General features: G+C 36.0%; 1 protein-coding gene across 8 annotated transcripts in view; it reads right to left on the reverse strand.

Moving 5' to 3' along the window:
• Positions 1-16,437, reverse strand: part of TENM3 (teneurin transmembrane protein 3) — a 586,180-nt gene that overhangs the window by 298,527 nt on the left and 271,216 nt on the right. Inside the window, exon 1 of one of the 8 annotated variants that reach the window (XM_033104319.1) lies at positions 15,036-15,218. The exons of the other annotated variants lie outside the window; for them this stretch is intronic. Within the exon in view, the coding sequence (XP_032960210.1) occupies positions 15,036-15,054 (19 nt within the window). The 5' untranslated portion in view covers positions 15,055-15,218. Of the gene's footprint in view, positions 1-15,035; positions 15,219-16,437 lie in introns of those variants that run through there. 8 annotated transcript variants of the gene reach the window in all.

Here is a 16,437-nt window from a genome sequence, read left to right on the forward strand (position 1 = left end):
CTATTGTTTTACTTTCTTACTATATACTTATTAGTGAACTTACATTAATAAAACACTGATTCCATATACATAGTAGGACTCGATAAATATTTATTAAATAGAATGTTCTAGCAGTGTACTATTTTTATAAACAGCTGGGGAGAATGATTTCCAATTCCTTAAAATTTTGACAAAAGTATTTTAGTGTTTTATTTTAACAATTTGTATAAAACCACTGCAAACATTTATTTTACTACACTTAAGCTCTTTCCTTAAGAAAGGCTTAAAGTTATTAGAAAATAACTGTAATGGGTTATGTAAATATTTTCCTCAACTCTCCTAAGAGTTGCCCTTCTCCTACTCACTCTCCCAAAAAACTGCAATGGCATTATCACAGAAATTCTATCTCTAAAACATGCCGAAGGACCTTCAAAGACTAAAACCTAGTTAATTCAGGGAGCAAACATTAAAAGAATAAACACACTTACGCAGGTAATATTGAGCACTGAGGGGAGGAGAGGAAGCACATTCAAACGCTTCGAATTCAACAAACAAAAAACACAAATATATTCATGTTATGTACTTGGATATAAAATGATATTAAATGGTTTCGAGGTAGTATGGTTATAAGGTAAAAACATGTACAATACACGACTATGATTCTCTCATAGAGTCTATCTGAAAGCATGTATTTCCCTGAAATCATCTTTCTGTGGCATGAGAAGTCTTAAAACTTTTTATTCTGTAATTTTATAACTTTTTTTATTAGTTTCAGGTGTACAAAACAATATGATAGTTAGACATGTATCATTTATATCCCTCACAAAGTGATAGTCCCCCACCCCCCCATCTACTACCCCTCTGACATCGCACACAGCCGTTACATCTTCACTGTCTCTATTCCTAATGCTGTACTCCACTTCTTGTAACCATACATATATATATAACTATATATAACTATATAGTTATATATAGTTATATATAACTATAACTATATATAGTTATATATAGCTATATATAGATATAAAATTATAGTTGACATTCATTATTGTTCAGCTTCAGCTTCAGGTGTACAGTGCAGTGATCAGGCATCTACACCATTCCTGAAGTTAATTTTATAACTTTTAAAGTTCTAAAGCAACACCATGTAGAATTACATACTACTGGCATGCTTAGCAGAAGCCTGGTTCATATTTTAGTATTTTTAATTCATTCTGAGATTAAATGAATTGGAAAATTTTCTCTAAAAAGTTTTAAATCACGAAAGTAACAGTGATATCAGGATTGCTTTGAATCATAGATGAATATTTTATATTTTTAGGAAACTCATTATCTCATGAATACAGTATTTCCAGCTTTTATCCCTTCAACTGTGAGGGAAACATCTGTAAATTTAAAGGTTAATGATTCACTGACAATTATACATGTTTATAAAATGTGGCAATTTCTTGGTCTATTTAAGAACATTTATTCCTTAATATTTTATTAATCATAGTAAGAGCCTCTGTTACACTTAATGAATACCACTTTTTTTCTGGGAAAGAAACTATAACAAAATACACAAATAAGAGATACTTGGACTAAAGTATTCCACCACTTGCACTCTTCTACTAAAATAAAGCAAATATATTGACAACAGATGCAATGACTAATAGTCTTACAGAGTAAAATTCAGACAATTATTAGTGGGCCATCTATAGTTTTTGCAATAGAGTCATGCACTAATTCTCTTTATGTGACATTATATTTCAAGGTGGTTTCACACTGACAGACAAAAAATACTGAATTTTAAAAATTTTTTGCTTTTAAATTGCAAAATGATAATCTACTTATTTAAATTCACAAGACTATTAAGTAGAGAGCTAAAAAACCTTAAGAATTTCATTTCACTGTTTGTTTCAACTATTACAAAAATATCAAATAAATGTTAAGTGATCCTTTTCCAACAAGTTTAACTGTATGTTTGTAACATCTCAAGAACTTGAACTAGAAGACAGACCTGAAGGTTAGGCAGTCAGTCAATAAACTTCCCTGCTGAGACAAAAGTGTCCTGAGTACAGGTGTCCTAGGAGAAGAGGGTTGCTGAAAAATAAAACAAGCAAACAAACAAAACACCAAACAGAAGACATAGTCTCTGATCTTGGGTTTGCCATTCAAAAAAAGTGATGGAATAAATAATTTAACCAATTATATCCGTATGTGAAAGCAACATGCTAAGAGCTCAGAGAAGGCTGTAATGAGTACGTGAGGTAGTTTGCAACCATTTGCTGGAAGAAATGAATTAAGAAGAACTGACAAGGAAAGAAGGCTATGCTAACAAAAATGACCTATATCACAGCTGAGCAGGTCGTAGTCAAAAGAACACCACATGTTCTCACTTATATGTGGAACCTAAAGAACAGAAGAAATGAGCAAACAAAACAGAAGTTGACTCAGAGATACAGAGAAAAAAACTGATGGTTGCTAGATAGGAGCAGGCTTGGGGGATAGGGGAGAAGTCGAAGGGATTAGAAAGTACAAATTGGTAGTCACAACAGTCACGGGGATATGAAATACAGCATGGGGAATATAATCAATAATGTTATATAGATTATGTAGGGTGCCAGATGGGTATTGGACTTACCTAGGGGATCACTTCATAGACTGGGTAGATGCCTGACCACTGCACTGTACACCTGAAGCTGATGTAGAATAATATTGAAATGTCAAATACACACACACACACACACACACACACACACGGTGCCAAAAAAATGTATACACATTTTAAGAAAAGAAAAAAAACTGTATTAAAATTGTAATACTCAATATATACTGATAACAAAAGATGAATACAGGGCGGCCAGATGGCTCAGCTGGTTAGAGCGCCAGCTCTTCACAACAACGTTGCCAGTTCTCATATATATATATATATTTACAGGATGTAAAGTACAGCATGGGGAATAGAGTCAATGGTATAGTAACAGCTCTATACAATGTCAGAGGGGTAGAGGACTGGGAAGGGGGTTATCACTTTGTGAGGGGTGTAAATGTCTAATCATTATGTTGTTTTGTACACCTGAAACTAATGCACACACACGCACACACCAAACTGGGGCTCAGCTGCAATGTTTAGTCCTGTATCTGTCAATATTAGTTGTGTAAACTCAAAAAAGTCACTAAGTCATTTTGGATCTTGGGTGTCCTCATTTCTTCAACTCAACAAGTATTAATTGAGCACCAATTGCTAGGCAGTATTCTAAGCTCTAAAGATACTAAAGTGCAGTGAAGTTCCTGCTTCTGTGAAACTTACATTCATTGATAAACTGCAAAATATAAGAAACTTAAGAGGAAGCCATGAAATGAAAATAATAGTAGGAAAAGTTGGTTTCTCTATTTCTACTATCTCCCTTTAATAATTCATCTACCAGAGAGAGATCTTCCCCAAACACATCCTATATCACTGTGTGCTATGCTAAATCCCCAGTGGAGCCCAAATGAAAACCTCAACCCTTTCATCTGAGAGGTTCAAGGTCCTCCATGCCCTGGCTTCAACCAACTTTTCTAGCCAAGATTCTCTTTCATGAACTTCATGCTCCAAGTCAGTTATTTGATTCTCAGATATACTGCACACATACCAACTTTTAAAACTTCGCTCATGTGTTTCCCTCAGACTGGAATGACTTCTTTTTGTCACTTGTCCATAATCCTACCCTTTCTTCTATCAGGCTCAAATATTTTCTTGATATGATTTTCTGAGCAGGAGAGAGAGAAAGATGGAAGTGATTCCCAAGAAAGAAAATTTGCTTTTTTTGATTGAAGAGGAAAGTTAAAGGCAGGGAAGGTAGTGAGGAACATATAAAATGTAATTGTGATTGCATTACAATAGGTAGATGCATTTGGTTTGTAGAATTAGTACTGTATGATTACTGATTGAGTATATCCACAAATTGGAAGAAATTAGTATAAATAGCCTCAAAATTATATTATTATGAGCAGGATATTAAAGAGAATTCCAGGTGGCACATAGTAGGTTATCAACAAATGCTTAGTAAATTTACTTTTTTAAATTTATGAAATGATTTTTCTTAAGAAATTAGTACATTCCTAAATTATGCTAGAGCTAAATATTATATATTGCATTCTAATTTTATGGACAGATAAAAAATGTGCTATAGTAATCATGACCAGGTATAACTCATTGATTACTGGGTTAAAAAATATCACCTTAAGAAAAATCAGGTTCAACACTAACAATTTCACGGAAATATATAAAATGGGTTTTATTTAAGGGAAGTAGGGGTTATGTGATAAATAGCATGTATACAACAATATTATATCATAATGGTTTGTTAATTTTAGATCTCTTGCTTTATTTAAGAGACATAAAATAGTACAGGGATAGCTAAACACTGCTACCCCTCCTCCCATCTCTCCCTCCTCTTTTCCCTTTCCTCCTGCCCTTTCACAGACAATTAAGGTGTAATTGGTGTACATCTTTTTCAGGCATAGAATTTTAGTATTTTACTGTGTACTTCAGCTTACCACCTCAAATATTTTAGCCCACAGTAAAAACAGCCTTATTTTCATGGCTGATGCGTATTTCTGGCAATGTGAATCACTCTCAGACACTGACATTTCATTAGATTATGACTGAGCAAATCCAAAAAAAAAAAATAAGTATAACAGAATTCTCCTACAGAGAGCAGTCTTATATAGAATTTTATTCTTGGTGAACTTAAGAAATAGAGAAGTAATTTGATGTACTATCTCAAATTTACCTTTATTCAATTCTAAGGTCCTCTCTCCTATGGTCATGATGGTGATCTATTGTTTTATCAGAGCCTAGAACTAGTTCTCTCTGTTTCAGAGTGTTTTCATTTCCACACTGCAGAGATTAATGAAATCTTCGAGTTCTCTCCATCCAATAAGATACCTCATTAGAGGTTAAAGTACACCCTAGGCATTTAGAGGTAGCTATCTTATTATTGCTAATTGAGATATTCCTGAAAACAGGAGTTAGACAAAAATTTTATAAAATAAACACAAGGAGATGTTTTTAAATGAAAAGAACCTATCAACTTTCTCCACCAATGTACTTTTAAAATCTGTAATATCTAATTCTACCCATGTTCTGCCTCAACTAAGGTGGAAAGACATTAAGTTTACAAGTCTAATGCCTAGCTCTTGAGAAACTGAGGCACTAGTGAAACTGGTAGTATTAATAAGCATTTTAATAAACCAGGTGTTCATACTGATAGCTGAGCATGAAAGTAAATAATTTGTTTCAATTTATGAAAAACCTGGCACACTGAATCTCTATTCCTAACTGGAAGCATGAAAGTAAAGATCGAGTTTAGCTTTCTGTAAGAAATGTAATATGCATGACATTTAAATATACTTTAAGGAAATCAAACATATTATCATACACTCACAGTCCTTACTAGTTTTCAAAAGGCTAAGAATCATTTAAAATAAACAACTGCATTAAAATAAACAAAGTATTAAAAACAACTATATAGTTTTAGTTTCTACATTTCTAAATTTCATTGTTCTGCCCATTAGGGACACGGTTTGGGTTCAGTTCTTAATCTTGACATGTGAAAGGGGCTATAATGTAATGTCACTCAACTCTTAAAAATACAAGAATTCGCCCAAATGAATATCACTGACTTCAGAGTGGCCATCTCAGGAGTTACTGTCTTTTACAGATGATGCAGGCATTTCTCAATATAACATGGACATTTCTCTTTTGAAAAGGCCTCACAGAATATATTTAAGTGTGGTCAATTCTCTCTGAGGACAGATCTAATTTTCTGAAATAGCCACATGTTGGTTAGTCAAGCCTGTGAAGGAAGGTAAACAATCAAACTAGCTAAATTGGTATTGAATCATGTATGAGACATGACTATAGAACAAGAACTATTTTTATCTGTCTTGCAAATAAACTGGATTTCAAAGAGTGGTTTCAAAAAAGTTTTGGTTAAGTTACTAAGATGGCACATGTGAATAGCAAGTAGTAATCTATTCATGATGAGTACAACCACCTTCAATTTCAGAATCTTTATTACAACCAAAGACCAACATAGCGAGCATACATAGTCTAGAGTACATTAACCATTTCCCTGGATGCTGGTGAGTAATGGTAATCCATTCCTTGAGTTCCTCAGGAAGAGATGCTCTCTCCTCTTATTCTTTAGGCAAGTTGAATTAACCAAAAAGCCAGCATAGAGCCCAACTCCCCCAGTCATCACCTTCATTGGCAAACAAATGCACAGAAGAAGCAGGATACGTACATAAAAATAAGCTAACCCAAGAGCTCAAAATGTAAAACTTTATACGCTTTACTGTGCAGGCTTATTTTATTACCATTTTCAGTTTGATTTTTTTTTTCAAGAATTTTGCGTCCACTGAAGAAGGTTTATAGAACCTCTACAAAAATCTTTATTGTTTTAAGCCATTGAGCTGGTTTACTTCCTTCCCCTCGGTGCTACAACTGAAAGTCAAGGGACTTTTCTAATGTCACACCAGCAGATAACAGTTTAGATGCTACTTTACTTGACTTCCTAAGCAGCAGTTCTTAGCAGACCAAAACTACAGAAAAACAAGACCACCAATAGATTCGCCTTGGGCACAAAGGAATAAACACAAACATAACTTATCCTTTTGCCAGGTTCAATAAATACCATTTTGATGTGTTAATAGCCTTTAATAGTGAAGGCATTAGCCATCAATTAAATAAACAAACCATTAAATAGGGAATAGAAGTGTCAATGAAGGCATAATCTACTAATCTTCTAATCATTGATGCTAATCATTGCTGGAAATTAATCAGGGGATGGACATCAGCCACACCATAGATGATGATTTATTATCATGGTTCTTTAAAAAAAAATCTAAAGAAGGTTAAAAACAAAAACAGAGTATACTACTAAACACATATTCCCTCAAAAAGTAATGTTGATAAATTAAATAATTTACCTTGAACAAATATGGAAATGGCTGTAATAGTCAACAGTTACAATATTTATGAAAGGTTGTATACTAGCATATTTCAATTCTACAATAGTAAAGAGAAGTTACATTTAAAGCAAAATTAGGGCTAAAGTTAAAACAAAACCCAATTTGACAGTTAAACTGAAGGCAGAATTCAATAATGAAGGATATAAATTTGAGATTAGAATCAACATCCCTCTGTATTTTAGTAGCTGAATAACCTTGTGCAAAATATTTAATGTCTTTAGACCTCAATTTTCTCATCTATAAAAGAGGGTGTATTTACTTCAAAAACCACCTGCTACATATTAAGTGATTGAACATGTCATAGTCATTGTTTTTAATGCAAAAAATGGGCTGGAAATCAGGGGCTCTGAGGCCCAGATCCTTCTTAAGGGAGGGCCGTGGGGCTCTCCTGTCATTCCCAAGGGAGACGGGAGCATGTTTTAACTACGTGCTTTACTTCTAACTAGCAACTGACTTAACTCTTCTTCTAGGCCTCAGTTTCCCCATCTTTAAAATAGACATTATAAGAGTATTTAAATCCATGAGTTATTCTGAATACAAGATGAAGTGATATCTACATAAAGGGCTTAGCACAGAGACTAGCATTTACTAAATACTGGATAAATGTTAGCTATCATTAGCCTTGCTTCCCCACTTACAAAATGTGTATAGTGTCTGGATTAGGTGATCTTAAAGACTTTCTTCAGTTCTAAAAATATCTAATTCTATTCACTTTCATAGAAAAAGTTAAGAAAATTGGTTTTTAAAATTTGGTGAGTTTTCTGTTTTCTGTGAAGATGGGCAATCTTCTAGCACTCATCACCTGTAAATCTTTTGGTAGCTGAAACATTGAAAAGTGTACTAGTTCTTGCTCAAAATTATCACCTTAGAAAATGTATCTTCCCTACTTTAGTCACTGATGTTTACCAGTTAAAAAGATTTAGAATCACAAATATCTTGTCAATGTGTTTAAGTTTCAAATGTATCTCTGCATGGAGTTGTAGTATATTTTCTCTTACTTAAATTTAGTGTCATGATTCCTTGAACTACTGGCTTCTTTTAAAAGCTCTTATTTGTGGAAATTAACATTTTCTTCACCTAAATACCTAACATCTAATTGGAACTCGATAATCTCACCTGACCAGAAATACAAAGAAATGGAGGTATTAGGTCAAAAAGACATCTGAGAGACCAAAACTAATAAAGCTAATAAAATTAGCTCAGAGAATAGTCTTTGCTCAGAACCTTTCTCTTCTTACCGAAATTACAGTAATAACAAAATAACCTGGGCTGTTTGATGCAAAACAGTAATAAGAAGTAAAAGTTAACAGCATAGCAAGGATGGAAAATGAAAAACTTATCTTAAAAGTTATACCTGTACTTGAACTGCTCATGTAATTCAAAATGCTTATCAGTGCTACATTCAGATCACTTTCTTACCATTTAATACTTGCGTAATCTTGAATTTACTTAACATCTCTCAGTAAAAATGTCTCCATCAGTAAAATAGAGAAATCTCTTCTGAAAGAAACGTTGAGAAAATAAAATAAAATGGTATGTATAAAACATCTTGCATAGTTTAGGGCTCAAAAACGATCAACAATAATAGCAAGAGTAAGCATTGTCGTGTCCAGCCTTAGATTGGGGTTACTTAGCCCTCAACAGCTCCTGAGTAAATGATTACATTGTAACACAGAACAAAGTAACTGATGCTCATGATAATCTTCTATTATCAAGAAATTAAATTTAATATATTCATTCAATAAGCCTTCAATAAACATTTATTGAATAACTATTATGTTCTCACCGTTGTGGTTAGCTGTGGTAAATAAGGATGAATCAGACACAGTTGTGAGCTGATAGAACTTGTCCCCCTAGTGAGGGAGAGAGAACTGTAAACAAATGATTATAGTGGAATACAGTAAGTACTGTAACAGAAACGTGTACCAGGTGCTATGGGAGTGTACAAGAAGCAGCCAGCTTTGGAGTAGCTAGCTCTGCCTGGGACAATCAGTTAAGCCTTCAGAGAAGAAATGCCATGCATGGGGGCTCATGAAAGATTTGTGAGAGGGTAAGAAGCATAAGTAGCACCAACTAAATGAAAATGTTTGAGCACAGGTACGCAGGTGGAAAGGTATAAGCGGAAAAGAGAAATGGAGTAGAGATGGGATCATGAATGGTCTGATAAAACATACTACGGAAATCGGACTTTCCCCCAAAGAACAAGATGAAGATTTCATGCAGGGATGTGCCATGCTCAGAATTATGCTTCAGAGTGACAACTGTGATGATAGTGTGAAGGAAAGACAGAAGGCAGGTTATAAGGCTGATGAAACGCTCTGGGTGCGAGATGAAAAGAGTCTGAACTTAGGAACGGAGGACAGGGAGGTGAGGGAGTGGATAATTCATTTGAAATATATTTCAATTACATTTGTGTTTTTTTTTTAAATTAAAAGTTCTTAAAAGACTAAATTCTTTGCGATCAAGAAAATCGGACTCTCCTGATGGAACTATTTTTGGTGCTTTTGAGTTCCTCAGGTTTTAGTGTTATGTAATTCATAGCACGATGATAGGGTAATTATCTCTGATAAAGTTTGAAATAATATTTTAGGTATTTTGATAACGGACCAACTTTTTTCTTTCTTATGATAAAATTTGTACTCATTTCTGATTAATGTGTAATAAAAAAGAATTCAGTAAAAAATAAAGAGTAAGCTACACTCTAGTAATGTTTGACAGCTTTGCTTAGGAAAACAAAACTCTTGTATGCAGCCCTTCACTGCTTTAACTGGAGCTTTCAAAAAGGTTAGCTCTTGTACTGTGTTTAATAAAATTCTTCCTATTATTAAACAATACTTGTTCAAATATTTAAGCAAAAATTCCATTTTAATGGAGTTGATATAAAATACATCACAAGGAAAATATTGGCCATAAAGTTAAGAAATATAAACTATAAATCTTTGGGTTTTGTTTTAACATTTTAGGGGAAGTGATTAGTCTAAACCAGCAGCAACAGAACTAGGAAAACTTGAATAACCTTCAAGTAAACATACTTAGGCACTTGTTAAAACAAACATCATTCCCACTGCAAAAATTGAGGTTGGCAAGTCTCTCCTCTTAATAGCTTAAAAACAATTTGAAAAGTAGCAGAATAGTAGCTTCTTTACAAAGAGACTAATCATCATCATTAAAAGATCCTTAAAAGCAAATACAGAATGGTGAAGCCAGCCAGCCTGATTGCCTTAATTTTTAATGAAGGAATATCTCCATATATATCAACGTCTGAAATAAATTTATGAAGGAAAATCTACTATCATTCAAAAGTAAATAATTTTAAATTTCATCTTCATTTTGATGACCTACAGAGGAAATAATATTTGAAAACAAAAAGAAGTAAGTATGATAAAGTGGTATATAAAAATCTGTCAGTAATAAAACAAGCAAGGATGGCTGTCAGAAAATAGCCAAATGGCTTTTTCCACCTCCATCAAGGTCATTTTACTGATGATGGGCTCAATAAGATGATAATGCATTTAACCACTTTCCTTGCGTCTGACTTCCACCTCACAAATCCAAATGGCCTTGTTTAACTACCCTGGCCTTTCAGCATTTCCCTGAACAAAGATAATTAAGGAGATGTACTGCCCCCTACTATCACAGGAATTGAAAGACAAACTTTTAAGAGCACAGCCAGGTGTCTACTTCACTAATGTACAACTTTTAAGGAGGTAAAACCAAATAATTATAAAAGGTTAACAATGTCAAATTTGTCATATGTGGTAATTTTGTTTTATTTACAAGAAAAAGCATAAAAAGAGTTCCAGAGTACATTTCACAGGTCTCTCTCTCTCTCTAGACAGCAGATCCTCTCTGCCTGATGGAAATAGTTTATGACTATGGGGGGACAAAGTGTTCTGCAGAAACTAATATGAAAAAAAATTCACTGAAACTCCCACATACCATTTTAACTTGAAAAAAATTCAGGTTGATATATATAAATAGAAATACTGAAGTGTTTTCTCTACATTAGTCCTATTAGTCATTTTGATATGCTCTGTAATCCATTCTGCCTTCTAAATGAATAAAACAAAATGTTTATGTGAAACAGTATTTAATATCAAGAGAGGGGGATAACAATACGAGAAAAACTCTTTCTTTTAAATACTATAGTAGGTGGTTTCCCAAATCTATTATTTAGATGTCATGTGCCCTGAAATATCTATACTTTTCAATTATCATTCTTCCCTTGTGAAATGAATTTACCATCAGTAACATCTATACCATAAATTGTTTCTGGGATTACCTCTTTCACCCTAAAAGGGTAGCTCTTTTCACCCTACTGTAATAAAAATTAAGAGTAGGTATTTCAAAACTTAAACATGGAATTTGTAACTTAGGTAGGTTTGTAACTAAAATCAACATATAAACATCAATTTTAAAACAACTGGTTTCTTGAATATTAAATACATATACCATTTCAAACCTGCTGAAAATAAATCAAATAATTTTTTCACATCCAACTGGGACACGTCAGAAAAACAAACAATACATTCCTAATACCTAATATGTAAACCGAGACTTCACTTCAGGTTAAAAGGGCTGAGACATAAATGAGTAAAACAGTAACTTTTCATTTTAGACAAGACTACAATAAGAGTCATACAAATTTCACTCATTTTATATTGCCTATTATTAGAGAAATGTGTAATGCCAAACAATCCAATAAATATAATGGGTAAATATAATGAATTTCTAATGTAAAATATCTCTCAGAAGAATTTTTCCTTTAATACATGCAACGTTTGAGGATATGGAATCACTTCATAGCCAAAATCGCATTTTGGATTGATAACTTAATATCCATAAGTCTGTGCTTTTAGACTTGTCCAGATCAATGTAACATAGCAAAAATCTTGCTAATAATCCTAATCTAAACCTTTGGGAACCCTCTTACTCCTCTCTCCTATTCCTCTAACAGGATGATTCCCCCTCATCCTTCCATTCCTTTCTCTCTGCGGGGAAGTTCCACAATCTGTATTTGTGACTGCTGTTGGATTAGCCAAGAACTAGGTCACTGTAAGATCTAAGTCACAAACATCTCATAGTTGTGACTTAGGTTTTTAGCCATAACTATTTAAAAGTTCTGGTCTAATTCAGAAGGGTACAGCTTACTTTAGGGTCAAAAACAAAATAATAAAAAAAAAAAAACCCACTACTGCCCCTAACTTACTTATTTTTCTCACTGTGATATAGCAACCTGTATCCTTCATAATACCAAATTCACAACATCCAAACATCTGTAAGGAAAAAATATCCTATTTTTCAAGTGTTTAGTGCTAAAGCACTCATATCTAAGATAAGACAGAATAATTACAGCCATACTTCAAACTATATATGCATGTATGTTACATGTGAATATACTTGCACAAAGACGGAGTAAGAAATCCATAGTAAAGCAGTAACACACCATGTTAGTGTAGAATCTAAACTTTTCTAAAATGAGGGAAAAGTTAATAAAAATGACTAATTTAGTTAAAAATTTCAAACAAATAACTGTCACTTAGCATTTACATTTGGATTACTAGAAAGGTCGTTTGTTAAAAATCTTTCTTCACAATTGTTTATAGTCTAGAAAACAAAGTAAATTATAAACATAAAGAGACTGGTGTTCCAAATCCCAATCTCTTAATTGCTGATCAGAGCTGAAAATAGATCTTTGTTTCTCCACTAATTGAATGAGTCTTGTTAAACCTTTTGAAATGCACTTTAGAAAATGCGAGAATACAGCTTAGAACAGGTTCTTTAATTTGGGTCATTTTCTGTTACTTGCAGTAGTGACGGGTGCTTAGCAACGCTGTTCTGGTGGCCCTTTTAAGGAAATGAATACCTGGAATACAGCATTTTAATCTATTTTATGGCATTAATTATCAAGATCACTGTATTTAGACAGTGCCTCCTTTGCCACTCTCCTATTTATGAAAGAAAGGCGTCCCGTGATAAATTGAATGTCTTATTTCAGATGACAGAAGATCCTGTACACCTCCTTACCAAGTTAAAAAAAAAAATGTAAGGACATTAAAAAGTAACTGTACATAGAGGCCACAGAAAGGGTTAGATTAAATGTTTAGACAAGTATCTTACACTGAAAATCAGTGTTCAGACATCTGTAAGGGTCCATGTTAAGTCGCTTTTCTTTCACTAAATCTTTGAGGAGAATTAAATTCTATTATGCCATACACAAGGCCACTGATATCTAAGAAATGTGATGTGACACAGCCAAAATGTGGTAAGATTTGATTTGGTAAAAATTTGCTGAACATTTTAAATATTGATTGTATGACAGAGGACATGCACGTGAAAAATGTTAACAAGACTATCACTGAAACAATGACCAAGTTATTCACTGCATATTTATTTTAATGTGCTCAAATGCTTAACTATCAGGAAGACAAGGAAACAAGGTAAAATATGGAGCTACTGAGCATTTTTTTTAAAAGAAAATCAGAGTATACTCTGTAAATATGCCCAGTCACATGGTATTAATAATCAGTACAACAGGTTTAAGAAACTGGTAATTAAAACTATTTGAGATAGAGCTATATTTTTCTGATCTCAATTATTGTTAAAAGTACAAATAACTTTTTCTTCATAATCACACAATTCAGTTTAGATTGCTCTTCCTAAAGAAGGAAAGTTATGCTCTTACATATCACCATTCTTCTCTATCTTCACAGCTAATAGAGATCAAGTGACTCCCTCTTTGTCTAGAACATATCCTAACTTCAGTCTTAAATGGCCAATTTTTTAAAGCTTTTAAAACTTAGCCTCCACAGATGAGAAAGGAATCAGATTAACCACCTGCAATCATGTATTTTTTTTAAAAGTTTCAGTGTACTGATTAATGTATAATCAACATCTCTTTAAATATACTTTATACTTGATGTTAAATTTGTCATCTAATTGTGTAAATCACAGTATAAAACGGGATAACACCAAAATTTCTCAAGTGTTTTAACCTCTTAAAACAGATGGACTCTACTTGGGATTTTGGAGTTTTGAACACTAGATTTGTATTTTAATGCCTGGGAATCGCTGAAAAAAACAAAATGTGTGGCACAGACTGTGTATGCGGCACTAAAATATTCTCCTCATGAGAGGGAGGGCTTAATAAGTTAGCTGTATTTCTAAAATGCCTTCTCTGGATAGTTTCAATCTTTTCTTAAGGACTACTTTAACAATTAGCACACAGAGGTCTCTGGATGGCTCTCTGAAACATTTTAAACCAGAGAACAAAAGGTTTATTTAAAAAATGAAAACCTTGGCTTGTCCAACTCCAGACGTGAATCTGCTTTCAATTACTGAAAGTATTTCCACTTCAGTGGAAGGGGATCAAATCTTCAACTACACCATCTTAAGGCACTGAAGTTGATTATATTAGGCTTTCAGAAGACAGAATGACTTTGTGACACAGGCACATATATTCTGTACATATCATTTATGAGATATTCCAGAGAGATAGAGACGCCAGCAGAGGAGAGGGAGGAAATGGGACTTCTCATTCTGAGATTGCCACAGATCTTTGTTTTATTTTATTAAAACACACATAAATGGTAAAATTATTTTTACTTTAACAGATCGTGTACAAGTTTTTCCAAATCATTTCCAACTATTTTCCACAGGACTAACCTGCATGGATGCACGCGGCAAAGTTGGATTTCTTTTACAGACTGCTCAATAAAACCTGACAAAAACCACACACTAAGTATTTCGCAGGAGAAAAACTCATTTAATTAGCAAGATTATTTTGTAACTTTTCCCCCCATTAAGCAATTAGTATGATACATTTTAATTAAGGGAACCAAAGAGCTGATTAATTTCAGCTCAACGCGGGTTTTTAAACGTAGCAGATATAAAGTATCGAAAATCACGATTGCTAAGATTTGCTCCCAACGAATTCAACAAGACACATCGCAAAAGTCACAGAATGCAGGAAAAGACAGCTTTACCTCCTGGATTAGGGCTGTATACTACGACTACTACTAAAAAAAAAAAAAAAATCCACTAATTAAAAATACCGGGAACAAAAGACTCCATTCAGCCCGCGGCTACCTGCATCACTCCGAGTGACCGAGAAAGTTCAGCCAGTATCGCTTCTAAATCCTTAAATCTGGCCCCTCAGGGGTTAAGACGCCACCTCCTTTCAGATGCTAATGTTGCCTCTGCACCGATCCTAACCGGCGCGGGACCTCCTCCCATTCCGACAGCACCGGGGAGAATCGCCGGGCGGCCGCCACCACCGCCGCCACCGCCGCCGCCGCCGCCACCGCCACGGCCGTCCCCGATTGCGAGCGAGCGCCCCGGCCTCCGCGAGGAGCCGCGCTCCGCCCGCCCGGCCGCCCCGGCCGCCCGCCCGCCGCCGCGCACCCACCTTGCCGCGGCGCGCCCTCGCTGTGGCCGTGCGGAGCCGAGCCCGGCGCTGCCAAGTTGCCCGGGTCTGCAGCGTATCAGGTTACAGCGCCGGGCTCGGGGCTCCGGCTGCGGGCGGCAGCCAGACATGATAGGCTGAGGCTCGTCTGTTTACACCCGGCCGCCGGGGGGCGGCGGCGCCGTTAACCCCTTCGCGCCGGGCCGCCGCCGCCCCGCCAGCCTCGCGCCCCGCTGCCCCTGCTCCAGGCCGCGGCATCGTGACCCCTCCACACACACCCACACACGCGCAGTGTGACCCCTCCACACACACACACACACACACACACACACACACACCCACGCGCGCGCGCGCCGGGGCATTTCACCAGCCATGCCCCAAACGAAGAGTGTGAAAACTGCACCAGAAACTGGTTACAGACATGCTTTTTAAGACCCTGATAGGAGGTATTACACACATACACACACGCACACACACGCAGGCACACACACCGTAAAACATCAGTATCCTCTCATGTGGTTTTTCAGGTTGCTGTAGGTTTTCAAAATAGATTTTCTCTGTAAGCACTACTTTCCTGTGCTCACAAAAGAACCTCTTTCCCAGCACGTGAATGAATTCGACCCCTGATCTGCCACCATTCATGCATCGCACAGCTGAGATGTTTACTTAAACCAAACCAGAGAGGTGGCCATACCCCCTGGTTTGAGCCAAACCAAGTCCACGAGCTCGCGGGACACGCCGCTTGGGAAGCGAGCGGCGGGAGGGGTCGCTGACCCCAAACCTGGAGTCCCGCGCGGAGGGGCGTGCGGGGTGTGTGTGTGTGTGTGTGTGTGTGGCGCTTGTGCACACATCTGGGCTCGGCTCAGCCCCGCTAGCCTCCGCTTGGGCTGCAAGGCTCCCCACTTAGTCGGGCCCGGGGCCGACCAGACCGTGGCGGGGTCAGCTCTGCGTCCCCCTTGTTCTCGCTGCAATTTCAAACCTTCGTCAACTCTAAGGAGAGAGCCAGGCCCGCACTCCACCACCCCCCTGGAGGCAAGAAGGTCCCTGGGGTT

This window comes from Rhinolophus ferrumequinum, chromosome 4 (genome assembly GCF_004115265.2).
Source record: "Rhinolophus ferrumequinum isolate MPI-CBG mRhiFer1 chromosome 4, mRhiFer1_v1.p, whole genome shotgun sequence".
Taxonomy (NCBI): domain Eukaryota; kingdom Metazoa; phylum Chordata; class Mammalia; order Chiroptera; family Rhinolophidae; genus Rhinolophus; species Rhinolophus ferrumequinum.